At 38.9% G+C, this 12,337-nt stretch overlaps 1 protein-coding gene across 1 annotated transcript in view; it reads right to left on the bottom strand.

Annotated features, from left to right (window-relative positions):
* TRIP11 (thyroid hormone receptor interactor 11) overlaps positions 1-12,337 on the bottom strand; it is an 82,699-nt gene that overhangs the window by 24,902 nt on the left and 45,460 nt on the right. Inside the window, exons 12-15 of the mRNA XM_066277441.1 lie at positions 8,886-9,026; positions 8,088-8,281; positions 4,038-4,201; positions 2,848-2,951 (exon numbers count right to left, since the gene is read on the bottom strand). Coding sequence (XP_066133538.1) covers positions 2,848-2,951; positions 4,038-4,201; positions 8,088-8,281; positions 8,886-9,026 — 603 coding nt within the window. The remainder of the gene's footprint in view (positions 1-2,847; positions 2,952-4,037; positions 4,202-8,087; positions 8,282-8,885; positions 9,027-12,337) is intronic.

Below are 12,337 nucleotides of genomic sequence, written 5' to 3'. Positions count from 1 at the left end.
TTTTCTTGGCTATTCTAGAGTATTCACTCATGTAGATTTCAGTCAAGTTTTACCATCTTGAATCAGAATATGATACCTTTTTTGAAGTGTAATCTTGTGTAGACTATATCCTGTTATTCAATCAAACATAATCTAGTTGTTGCTGTGAAGGTACTTTATAAATACAATCAGAGCCTCTAATCAGTTTAATTTAAGAAAGCACATTATCCTGGATAATCAAGGTGGGCCTGATTGAATCCATCGAAAGTCCTTGAAAGCAGGCCTGAGGCTTCCCCCAGAAAAGAGAAGAATTCCTTCTGCGGACAGCAACTTTTGGCCCCTGCCCAACCTGCTGGTGATGTTCCTTCCTGACCACCTACGGACAACAGCTCTGGCCCATGCCTGTGGGTTTCAGCCTGCCTATTTTGTGATCTTCCCATTCTGACTTCCAGGCCTATAACTGCTTAGCCAGGCCCCACAATCACACTGCCAATTTTGTGTAACAAATCTCATAGGTGTGTATCCAACTATATCATATATATCAATGTGCATGTGTATACATTTATATGTATACATATATGTGCTCATACATAAAAAATTTAATATTCAAAATTCACAAAACTAAATTTAATGTAAAGGAAGTTTAAATTTTTGAATTCTATTTTTTTAACCTCATGTCATTTATATATAAAAAATTAATAAAGCTTAAAACTACACTAAGACTTTTTCAAAAATTAACACTTAGATTTTGTTATTTTTTCTACTATTGTTATTTGGTTTTTAGTTCATCAATTCAGCTTTAATCTTCATTAATCCCCTTTTTTAGTTTCTTCTGATTTATTTTATTCTTTTTCTAAATATATGTTACATTTTAAATTTAAAAAAAAAATAAAACCTAATTATAAAAGATCAGACTTCTACTCCAATGACAACAGACTAGATACTCTGGACTCAATGGAAACAACTAACAGTGTTGGATAAAATACCTTTTTAAATGTACTGATGAGCTGACCAGAAAGTAACCATAAATGGTCAATAAACATAAAAAAACATGTGACCTCATTAGTAATCAGAAAAATGCAAACTAAAACCATAAGAAGATAGTGCTCCCCCATCACACTGGCAAAAAGTTAAAAATATTCTTATAATGCCTAGTGCTGCATTATAAGATGTAGGAACAAGAACTCTTATGCACCACTGGTAGGAGTAAATTAGCACAACTGCTTTAGAAAACAATTTGCCATCACCTAATAAAGCTGAAATTGCTCATACATCCCGACTCAGCAATCGCAATCACACACCTGAAACTCCTCTACATGTGTACCAGAAGATAAAGAAGGGAGTTCATCAGCAGTTTGAATAGCAAAAAATAAAAATGCCTTTCTCAATAAAATGGGTAAATAAATTGTATATTCATGTAACGAATAGAGCAGTAAAAATGAGTCATCTATTCATAAAACACATTGAAACCCAAGAAATTAATTCTAAGCAAAGAAACAAGACTAAGAAAAATTATCCAATGCATATATAGTTCAAAATCCCATTTACAGAGTTCAAAAATATGCAAAACCAAACAGTACAGTGTTTGAAGATATACATCTATGTGATTAAAACACAAAAAATATCAAGGGGGTGACAGACATGAAATTCTGGAACAGGTGATGGTAAGAAGGGGATGAGATGAGGAGGGTGCATAGAAACCTCAAGAAACAACATTCTGGGCCTGGCCGGTTGGCTCAGTGGTAGAGTATCAACCCAGCATGTGGAAGTCCCGGATTTGATTCCTGGTCAGGGCACACAGAAGTGCCCATCTGCTTCTCCACCCTCTCTTCCCCCCTCTCTCTCACGTGCTCTCTCTCTCTCTCCCCTCCCTTCTCACAGCCACAGCTCAAATAGTTCAAGCAATCTGGCCCCAGGCACTGAGGATGGCTCCACAGCCTCACCTCAAGTGCTGAAATAGCATGGTTGCTGAGCAATGGAGCAGTGGCCCCAGATGGGTAGAGCACTGTTCTGTAGGGGGCTTGTCGGGTGGGTCTCGGTCAGGGTGCATGCAGGAGCCTGTCTCTGCCTCCCTGTCACCTACCTCTCAATTACTAAAAAAAAAAAAAAAAAAAAAAAAAAAAAAAAAAAGCTATTTCTTATACTGGGTGGTCAATATGTGGGTGTTTGATGTATTGCTATTCTTATATTTTAGACATATCTATTATTTTGCAACTACTCAATATTTAATAATTTCAAAACTCTACAGGAAATATGGCTTTACTTTTGGGAATATTAATGTGCCTAACAGCATATTTGCTACTAATGACAGGTAAACAAATGATCTTTTCCACCACAGTCTACTTACAACTTTAAAAAGTTTATCATAAATCTAAAAGCAAGTCACTTAGGTACTACATGCCTTCACTAGGGTTCACTTTATTTATATCTTATGTATAATTTAGCATAACATATAAAAAGAAAAATATTTTAAAGAATTATGCTGCAAAATAAGATTAAACAGGCTAATATACATTATTTTAATCCATGTGAAATAAAGTACCCAGTATATTTTGTAGAAAAGAGAAAATGATAAAGTTAAAATTGTAGATTAATTTTTTTCTTCAGTGATTTCTAAAATACCTATCTGTGCCAAAAAAACTTACACTGTCCTACCTACTATCTCATTTGCTGTGTCAGTTCTAAAGTGTAAGTCCCGTGGGGGAAACTTCATAGTTGTCCAGTCTTATGCCACAGAATGGGTACAGGTGGGCTAGCCACTCAAACACTATTTACTAACTTAACTATTGAGGAGATTATTTCCAAGGTGAAGATTCCACAATTGCTTCAGAAATAATAATATTTACATGGGAAATTACTTCAACCCACCTGTAATGATATCAGTTTTTCTTCCAGATTTTCTGCCTTTTTCTTCCATTCAGTGACCAGCTGTTTGTGCTTTTCCAGTTCAGCGGAATACATAGCTTTTTCCTCTGAAGAGGAAAACAGTTATAGTATTTTGCAATTGTGTGATGAAATTAAAAATTTAAACCATTCGAAATTTTAATAACTCAACCAAGACAGTCCATATGTCTCAACAGTTACCCACGCCGCAGTGGCGGCATCACCTGGGGTTAAGGTAAGGTCAGCTTCCGCGGCCTGGAGCTCTCCACCTGCCCATCTTGTAAACTCCTCTCCCTCTAGAGCTCCACTCAAGTATTTCCTCTGTGGCAAAGTCTTCCCTACGGCCTCAGGACCCTACGCTTCTGTGCTCATGCTCACTCTAACCACACAGAGTAGATCTAGAGAAATCTCATAAAGTCACGATTTCAACCACCTGAGCACCCTGAAGGTCTACTTACAGACAGATTTCCAGTTCCACTGAGACACCAAACTAACTCCTGCTGCTGCTTTAGCTGCATGTCCTGAGTCACCCACTTGCCCCTACAAGCAGTTAATTCGTTGCCAATAATTATGAATGTATGAATAAACAAATGGATGGGTGATCTAAAGGGGGTAAATCTGAGGGGTAGATGTGAGAAAGCACATTTGGCTATCAGGGTGAAACTGCTCTGGTTGCTGTCTCCCCTAAACTTGTTTCCCACCTGGACTAGAAAACAGTTACTTCAAAATGTAGATGAAGAGCTAAGAATAGGTTCATGAAGATTTCAAAGGACAGCAGTTACTGATAATTAACTATTGGAAGTGGGTTCAACCGCCAACTGATACCTCAAAACCTAACCGTCTTTTCTACACATGCCTCTCTCTTCCTTTGTCTCCCCCTCTTCATCCCACGATCACCCTTTCTATATCACTCTTTTCATTCCCCGACTTTAACTGGTCATATGATACTAAAACAAATTTTTAATAATTACTTTATTTAGTTTATGTTCTCTTGTCTTAATTGTAAAAGCAGTCTAAATTAACGTGTTGGTGGCTATTTCTCTTTCCCGCTAGGGGTGGGTAACCTTTCAAAGACATCCATACCCCCACGCCTCATCTAAAGCAGCGCTGAAATAAGCCGGAACTCCCAGGGACTGGGCAGACTTTCCCTCACTGAGACCAACCGGCCCACTTACCTTGTTGGAAATGCTCTAGCACCATCTGCAGGTTGGAGAGGGACAGCGCGTACTGCTTTACTTGTTCCCGAGCCATAGAAAGCTGCAGGGTACTTACATCCCTTTGACTGGAGACTACATTCAATTGTTCCTGCAATGATTCCACCTGCAAATTGGCTTGATGGCTTTAAACAAAAAGAATAAAAGTCAAACTGCTTCTGTTTAGGTATTTTTAACAAGATGAAACATCTCTATAATTTACTGGATTAAATGCAAATTAGATTTCACAGTATTTAGATAACTTTTAAAAGATGAAGTCACTTCCCTACTTTTTTTTTTATTGCAGTAAAGTATACATAATACTAAGCACTCCAATCATTTTTAAGCGTCGAGTTCTGTGGCACTAAGTACATTCACCTTCTGCACAACCATCACCATCCATCTCCAGAACTCTTTTCATCTTCCCCAGTCAAAACACCACGCCCATTAAACAGTAACTCCCCTTGCCCCAGCCACCATAATTCCACATTCTGTCTCCATAAATTTGATCTTCCCCACATTTTATTGCATTAAATTCAAGGCAGATTACAAAGAGACTTGGAGTGCCTCTGACCTTTGTTCTCTGTTTTTGTGAAACCAACTATCCTTTCCTTGAAAGTGACTCTGACTGGCAGTCGGTTTAAAGACAGCATTGGGCTAAACAAGAAATGTCACCATAAGAAAAACACACAAATATCCTGCAATTTTCATGTTTCTAGGCTAAAACTCTAAGATGTAATTTATCCAAAAATTGTAGTTGTAAGGGACCTTGGAAGTCATTCTGTCCAGCTTCCACTCAATAAGCAATGAATTCTGACACTCCTTGCTTTTAATACAAGAAATCATGGTGAAGGTTAACCCACTGATTAACTGCTCTGATTACTGGTTAATTATCTTTTACCATCATCTTTCTGCATACATTAAACAACTCCTACACTGCCCCAAAAGATAAATCAGAGTTCCCTAAGAGATTATATAGCACCTAACCAGGCTTATGTCATTGATATACTTCCTTAATATACAATTATTACATACACAACATTGCAATAGTCTTTCCTGGGTTTTTAATAACCAGTTAAATTTGGCCCTGGCCAGTTGGCTCAGTGGTAGAGTGTTGGCCCAGCATGTGGAAGTCCAAGGTTCGATTCCCAGTCAGGGCACACAGGAGAGGCACCCATCTGCTTCTCCATCCCTCCCCCTCACACTTCTCTCTCCCTTGCAGCCATGGCTCGATTGGAGTGAGTTGGCCCCTAACTTAAAACAGAAGTGCCCTATCAAAGGCTCAAAATATTATGCAGGTTCAAAGGAAAAAGTATCATACCAGAGTTTGATTTTGGATTTGAGGAGTGTGGTACTAAATAAAGCATTTTATATGAAGGAAATGCCATTTGAAGAATAGGTGGGATTAACAAAAAAAACTGTTAGGGATCAGACCCACTCTCAGGAAGAAAATATGAAATGAAAAAGTAGAAGAAATAAAAAACTAGTAGTTGTGCCTGACCAGGCAGTGGTGCAGTGGATAGAGCGTCGGACTGGGACGTGGAGGGCCCAGTTCGAGACCCCGAGGTTGCCAGCTTGAGCACGGGCTCATATGGTTTGAGCAAGGCTCACCAGCTTGAGCCTAAGGCGGTGGCTTGAGCAAGGGGTCACTCACTCAGCAGGAGCCCCCTGGTCAAGGCACATATGAGAAAGCAATCAATGAACAACTAAGGAGCCACAATGAGGAATTGATGTTTCTCATTTCTCTCCCTTCCTGTCTGTCCCTATCTGTCCTTCTCTCTGACTCTCTCTGTCTCTGTCACCAAAAAAAAAGAAGAAAGAAAGAAAGAAAGAAAGAAAGAAAGAAAGAAAGAAAGAAAGAAAGAAAGAAAGAAAGAAAGAAAGAAAAGAAAAGAAAAACTAGTAGCTGTATCTGAAGAACTGCCTAATCCAGTTTGGCTGGATGTGAATGCTGGTGTGAAGTAAGGCCAAGGTGAGAGACAGCCTGGAACCAAGTTGTTACGACCCTGGTTGTGAGAAAAGGAGTTTTAAGATCACACCTCTACTTAATGAAAGTGATTCCGGCAACTATTATGAAGGGTAAGTGAAAGGGGGCAGACTAGACTGTTTTAATTAGAGAAAATAAGGGCCTTAAAATGGAAAGAAATGATCAATTTCATTGCCTGAGGATGTTCAGCATTTTGGCTACTGTAAAACACATACACAAACGATCATCCAATATTCTCATTCTCATTTGAAAAAGTTCTCCTGAGTCTGAAGGCGTAATAATATACCCTACCAATTGAGGGAGGAGTTCACCTCAGAAATATTGTCCCTACTGGCCCATGACCTCTTTACAAACAGCTATATCGACTATCTCCTTATTTCTCCTTCAGCATCACACATGGTAGAAATGTAAATAAGAAGATATGCATATCACTAATGGAAATAAAAATAGACATGCTTTTTCTGTAAGATTATTTAGCAGTACATTTCAAAAGTTTTAAAGTTGAAAACTCTACAGGTACAATAATAAGTGACTGGATGAAAGAAATTATGGCAATCCAAGTAATGGTACACTATTTCACCATAAAATAATATTGCAGAAACATATGGCTTAACGTGTACTGATACTCATATTAAGTAACAGAAGCAGGTTACAAAACAGTATGAATATATGACCTTAATTCGCTTTAAAAAATATATAATATATACACAAATATGTAGAAGCATATAAAGGCACACACACACAAAAAGATTACTTCTGGATGGGTGGGACTGTGGCTTTATGTTACTTTGGTTTATGTGGTTTTCCCAAAGTGAAAAATAAAATGTTTTGTAATAAGAAGACATTCTAGTGAGAGAAATAAAATGTAAATGTATAAAAGTAGGGACGTAGTTACTCAAAATTCTAATAAACCAAGAGTGACCGCACACTGACCTAGGTCTTCACCTTGCCACTTCCCTTACTCTCCCCTCTTAGAGCCAAGCCTTGTTCAACCTTAGCTCACTTGATTAAAAAATAAAATCACACAGATTTAACTGAATTAGTTCTGGGGGAGTCTGAAAAGCTAATGAAATCAATTGGGATTTAAGTCTAAACTCCTAAAATGAAGAGAAGCAATTAATTATCTAGGGTTAATGGTTGATTTAGAGAAACCTCACTTTAAATGCCAGATCTGTTAAGTTAGACCTGAGCATGAAACACCCTCACACTCTGTGTGCCTGACCTCAGGAAGGTTACTGAACTGCTTTAAGTTTCTTCACCTGTAAAACAGTTAATACATTTTTTTTCTTTTTTTTTTTCTTTTTTTTTTTGTACTATTCTGAAGCTGGAAACGGGGAGACAGTTAGACAGACACCCGCACGCGGCCAACCAGGATCCACCCGGCACGCCCACCAGGAGGTGATGCTCTGCCCATCGGGGTGTCGCTCTGTCGCGTCCAGAGCCATTCTAGCGCCTGAGGCAGAGGCCACGAAGCCATCCCCAGCGCCCGGGCCATCTTTGCTCCAATGGAGCCTGGGCTGCGGGAGGGGAAGAGAGAGACAGAGAGGAAGGAGAGGGGGATGGGTGGAGAAGCAGATAGGCGCTTCTCCTATGTGCCCTGGCCAGGAATCGAACCCAGGACTTCTGCACGCCAGGCCGACGCTCTACCACTGAGCCAACTGGCCAGGGCCACAGTTAATACATTTTGTGAGCTTAAAATGGGGTACAATATGGAGAATGCTTATTGAGTCTTATACTCAAGAAGTGATCAATTAGTACTTTAAAAAGGGAGTGTTATCGCCTGACCAGGCGGTGGCGCAGTAGATAGAGCGTCAGACTGGGATGAGGAAGGACCCAGGTTCGAGACTCCGAGGTCGCTGGATCGAGCAAGGGGTTACTCGGTCTGCTGAAGGCCCATGGTCAAGGTACATATGAGAAAGCAATCAATGAACAACTAAGGTGTCACAAAGAAAAAACTGATGATTGATACTTCTCATCTCTCTGCCCCTGTCTATCTCTCTCTCTGTCTCTGTAAAAGAAAAAAAAAAAAAAAAAAGGAGTGTTACCTTGCATTTTCCATTGCACTGGAGGATGACAGTAGCTTTTCCTCCAAGGCTGTGACTTTCTTTCTCAGTTTAGCCTCTCTGTCTTCTGCAGCCAAAGCTTCCCGGGTATAAGAATCTTCCGTTTCTAAAAGATGGGTACGCAATCTCTCTAGCTCCTGATTTAGGCGTAATTCTTTGTCTCGTAAAAGTTGAACCTAGACAGAGGACATTTATTTTTCGTCTATAAAATGTTCCTTCCAGTCCCCCCAAGCCATTAATTGTTATCAAATTCTTCCCATTACTGAAGTATAGTGTATTAATAGTATATTAATTGTATACTAATTTCTCACAATGCAAGATGTATTTATGCTTGGGAAAAAGTCTCCTGAAACAACCCTGGACACTCATTTAGAAGGTCTACTTTGTAAGACTCATTCCTGTGGCTACAGCGGACAAGGGGATCATCCAGAGGACTAGGCTTTTTGTCACACACCACTTTTGCAGTAAATCTCAGTTTTTACATATTTTAGCTGTGGGAACTTTTTCTTATATCCAAGATACGCCATGGTTTTCACTTATTTTTAAAAAATCAAGATATAGTTTCATGTGTATGAAATAATTAAGACATCACTTCCACTTTTGAAAAATGAAATAAAACACATTCTGTTAGATCCCAAGTCTACCACGGCACATTAAAGGAAGCCTAAGGAAAAACCACCCCTGAGAGAAATTCATTTTAAATGATCATCTCTCCAGCTTTTTACCTCCTAGTCGGTGAGCTCAGGCTCGGCTCCCAACCTGCTTAGAGGGAGAGCATACCTCATTGTGGACGGCAGTGTTCTCCATCTGTTTCTGTTTCAGCGCCAGCAGGACCTGATCTCTCTCCTGCTGAAATGTAACTGTCTTCTCCTGCATCGACCTGACTGTATTTAAAAGCTGATTTAACTCCCCAGTCTCGTCCTTTAGGAAAGAAATAGCTTTAGCTTTAAATAAAAACACATTTCTTCATTAATTAATTTTAAAATATAGTTGCCAAGATTATGTGCCAAATATAGGTGCCAAGATTATGAAAAGAGGAAAGCGTGAGAAACTGTCAGAGTCTAAAGGAGCCTAAGGACTCATGACAACTAAATACAGCATGATTTCCTGGACGGCATCCTGGATCAGGAGAACATTAGGTAAACAAGTAAGGAAACTCAAGAGTATGAACTTTAGTTAACATTAATGTATCAGTATTGGTTCACTAGTTGTTACAAGTATACCAGAGTAATGTAAGGTGCTAAAAATAAGGGACACTGGGTATGAGGTATATGGGAAACTCTATACTCTCTTTGTAACTTTTCTAATAATCTAACACAATTCTTGAAGTTTATTGAAAATATTTAAGAAGAACTCAAAAGACACAATCCCTTCAACTCGCCCCTAATCAAGTGTTCACAAATACCAAATCCCTCAAAAAGGTGTGTCTATGTGCGCGCATGCGTGTCCCCATTCATCCGCATTCACAATTATGGGAGAAAGTGTCAGGATGCTGACAGAGAAGAGCCAGGGAAGTCATTCCACATGCATGGTCTATTTTAAAAGTATTTTGACAACAATTTAGTGAATGAAAGCAAGTCTGTAACGGTATCTTGCTAGATGGTTGTGAACATTTATTCCTGACTGCATTCCGCACAAGAACAATATATTAACAACAGCAGAAAAAAGATAACCATTGCAAAAATAGGGCTATGCAATTAAGGTGATAGCTGAAATTCTAAAAAGGACAAAAATGTGACAAGCTATTTATAGCCTGTTTAAATATGCATATCTTATGAAATATTTATAGTTAGGTATTATTTTATTTAATGTATTTTTATTGAATTTATTGGGGTACAGGTTTCAAGGGTACAACTCAATAAAAGATCATCTGCACGCTGCATCACGAGCCTACTGCCCCAAGCCAACTCTACTTGTCCCCATTTTCTCCATCTGTGCCCCTTCCACCTAGCCCACAAAATTTTCATGTAAACTTTCCATTTCTTTAACATATAATATGTCCCCCAATATAAATTATCTAAGCCAACACCTAAAACTATCTGTTCCTTTTATATCAACATCCCCTCCAAGATAGTGAGGGTGATAGTTCCCAAGTACTCCAGTTTTTCAGTTAGTGTTTTTCATATTACAGAGAAGGAACCAATGGTTGAGAAACTAAAGAGTTGAAAATCTCCTATTGAGAAAATCCCTTTCTCCCTAAAACTAGAGATGTTATTATATTCAAAATATAACAGAAAATATAATAAAGGTTCTCTTCAATTATATAGAGTATTAGAAACAATTAATTGATGCCGATCACCTCCAAGGAATATAATACTTAAGTACAACTTAATTTTCGGAGCTTCCCAAAAGGTAGGTGAGTCTTAAAGTTGTACACTTTAGATGTAGAAATGTCAATGAAACAGAACTAAATCATACAAGATGCTAAAACCACAAAAGGAAAAAAATGTATTAAAAAAGAACACTTCAGTCCCTGGCTGGGTAGTTCGGTTGATTAGAGTGTCATCCTGATACACAAAGGATGCTGGTTTGATCCCTGGTCAGGGCACAGACAAGAATCAACCAATGAAAGCATAAATAAGTGGAACAACAAATTGGTATCTCTCTCTCTGCCTCTCAAAAAATAAAAAGTACACTTTATTGTGTTATACATTCCTCCATTATAATCTGACAGCCCTAAGACACTACACTCAATTTTGGTTAGTGAGCAAAAGAAAGCTTCTGCCCTCTAAGAGTCCGTTCGTACCAATTACAGACCAGTCTCACAAGAAGCTAAACAGTCACAGTGAGGGAGAACACCTCAACACTATCAATGTACCTAATCAGAGGGCAAAGAAGCGGAAAATAAAATATAAAACTTTTCTTACCAAAGTGGAAACTACACGCAACATTCCCAAACTTTAATCTAAGACTCTGAGAGAACTTAATAGACAAAAGTTAGATCATTCTGTATCTTGTGCCTGACAGCATGTAAATGCTCAAAAAAGCACTTACTGAATAATCTCCTTTCTTTGCCAAACTTCCACTAATAGGAGTATAGAAATCAGAGTAATGCGTACTACCAATAAGCCCTACACAGAATCTGTCATAGTATGATGTACTAGAAGATCTTCAATATATTATTAAAATTAAAATCAACTGCATGCAAAAATTTAAATACATCCAAAACTACTGATACTTTATATATATATATAACTACTACAACCTTCCATTTTATTACTGAATGAACAAACCAATGAGGTCAAACCACATTCCAAATCACACCAGGGACAGAGCTAGGATTAGAATATTCACCGAGTCTACCATGTGAGAAGCATGACTCATGGCTAACATTTTTAAATACCGGGTTGTGACAAAGTGATTCATAAAAATCAATTTAATGGAGCCCTGGCTGGTTGGCTCAGTGGTAGAGCGTCGGCCTGGTGTGCAGGAGTACCAGGTTCGATTCCCAGCCAGGACACACAGGAGAAGCGCCCATCTGCTTCTCTACCCCTCCCCTGCTCCTTCCTCTCTGTCTCTCTCTTTCCCTTCAGCAGCCAAGGCTCCATTGGAGCAAAGTTGGCCCGGCACTGAGGATGGCTCTATGGTTCAGCCTCAGGCACTAGAATGGCTCTGGTTGCAACAGAGCAACGCCCCGGATGGGCAGAGCATCGCCCCCTGGTGGGCATGCTGGGCGGATCCCGGTTGGGTGCATGTGGGAGTCTGTCTGACTGCCTCCCCATTTCCAACTTCAGAAAAAAAAAAAAAAAAAATTTAAAAATTAAAAAAAATCAACTTAATGGATCAACCAGCACTTTTTTTTAAATACAGCATCACATACAGCAAGGGTAATTTCTGATTCCTGAAACTTTCCAGTTTGATCACACACACACACTGTTTACTATGTCACAAGGTAAAATGTATTTCTTACTGCATAGTCAAAGATGTAGCTTGTATTTCAGAGCTTCTCATTATACATAAAAATCTCTAAAATGTTCATCATTACTAGCAGCTACTGAAATATGCTTAAAATTAAATTGTGCTGACTTCAAATTTCTCATAACACATTTCTATTTTTTAAGAAAAATATGAATTACTACTATACTTTTTCCCCTTAACATATTGCAAAAGATTAACCTGAGTGGTGGTGGCACAGTGGGTAAGAGTGATGACCCACAATGCTGAGGCCCCAGTTTGAAACCCCAAGGTCACCAGCTTGAGCATGGGCTGGCCTGCATGAGCACAGGGTCACT

Source organism: Saccopteryx bilineata, chromosome 4, assembly GCF_036850765.1.
Source record: "Saccopteryx bilineata isolate mSacBil1 chromosome 4, mSacBil1_pri_phased_curated, whole genome shotgun sequence".
NCBI lineage: Eukaryota > Metazoa > Chordata > Mammalia > Chiroptera > Emballonuridae > Saccopteryx > Saccopteryx bilineata.
This window is presented reverse-complemented; position numbering and strand designations above follow the sequence as displayed.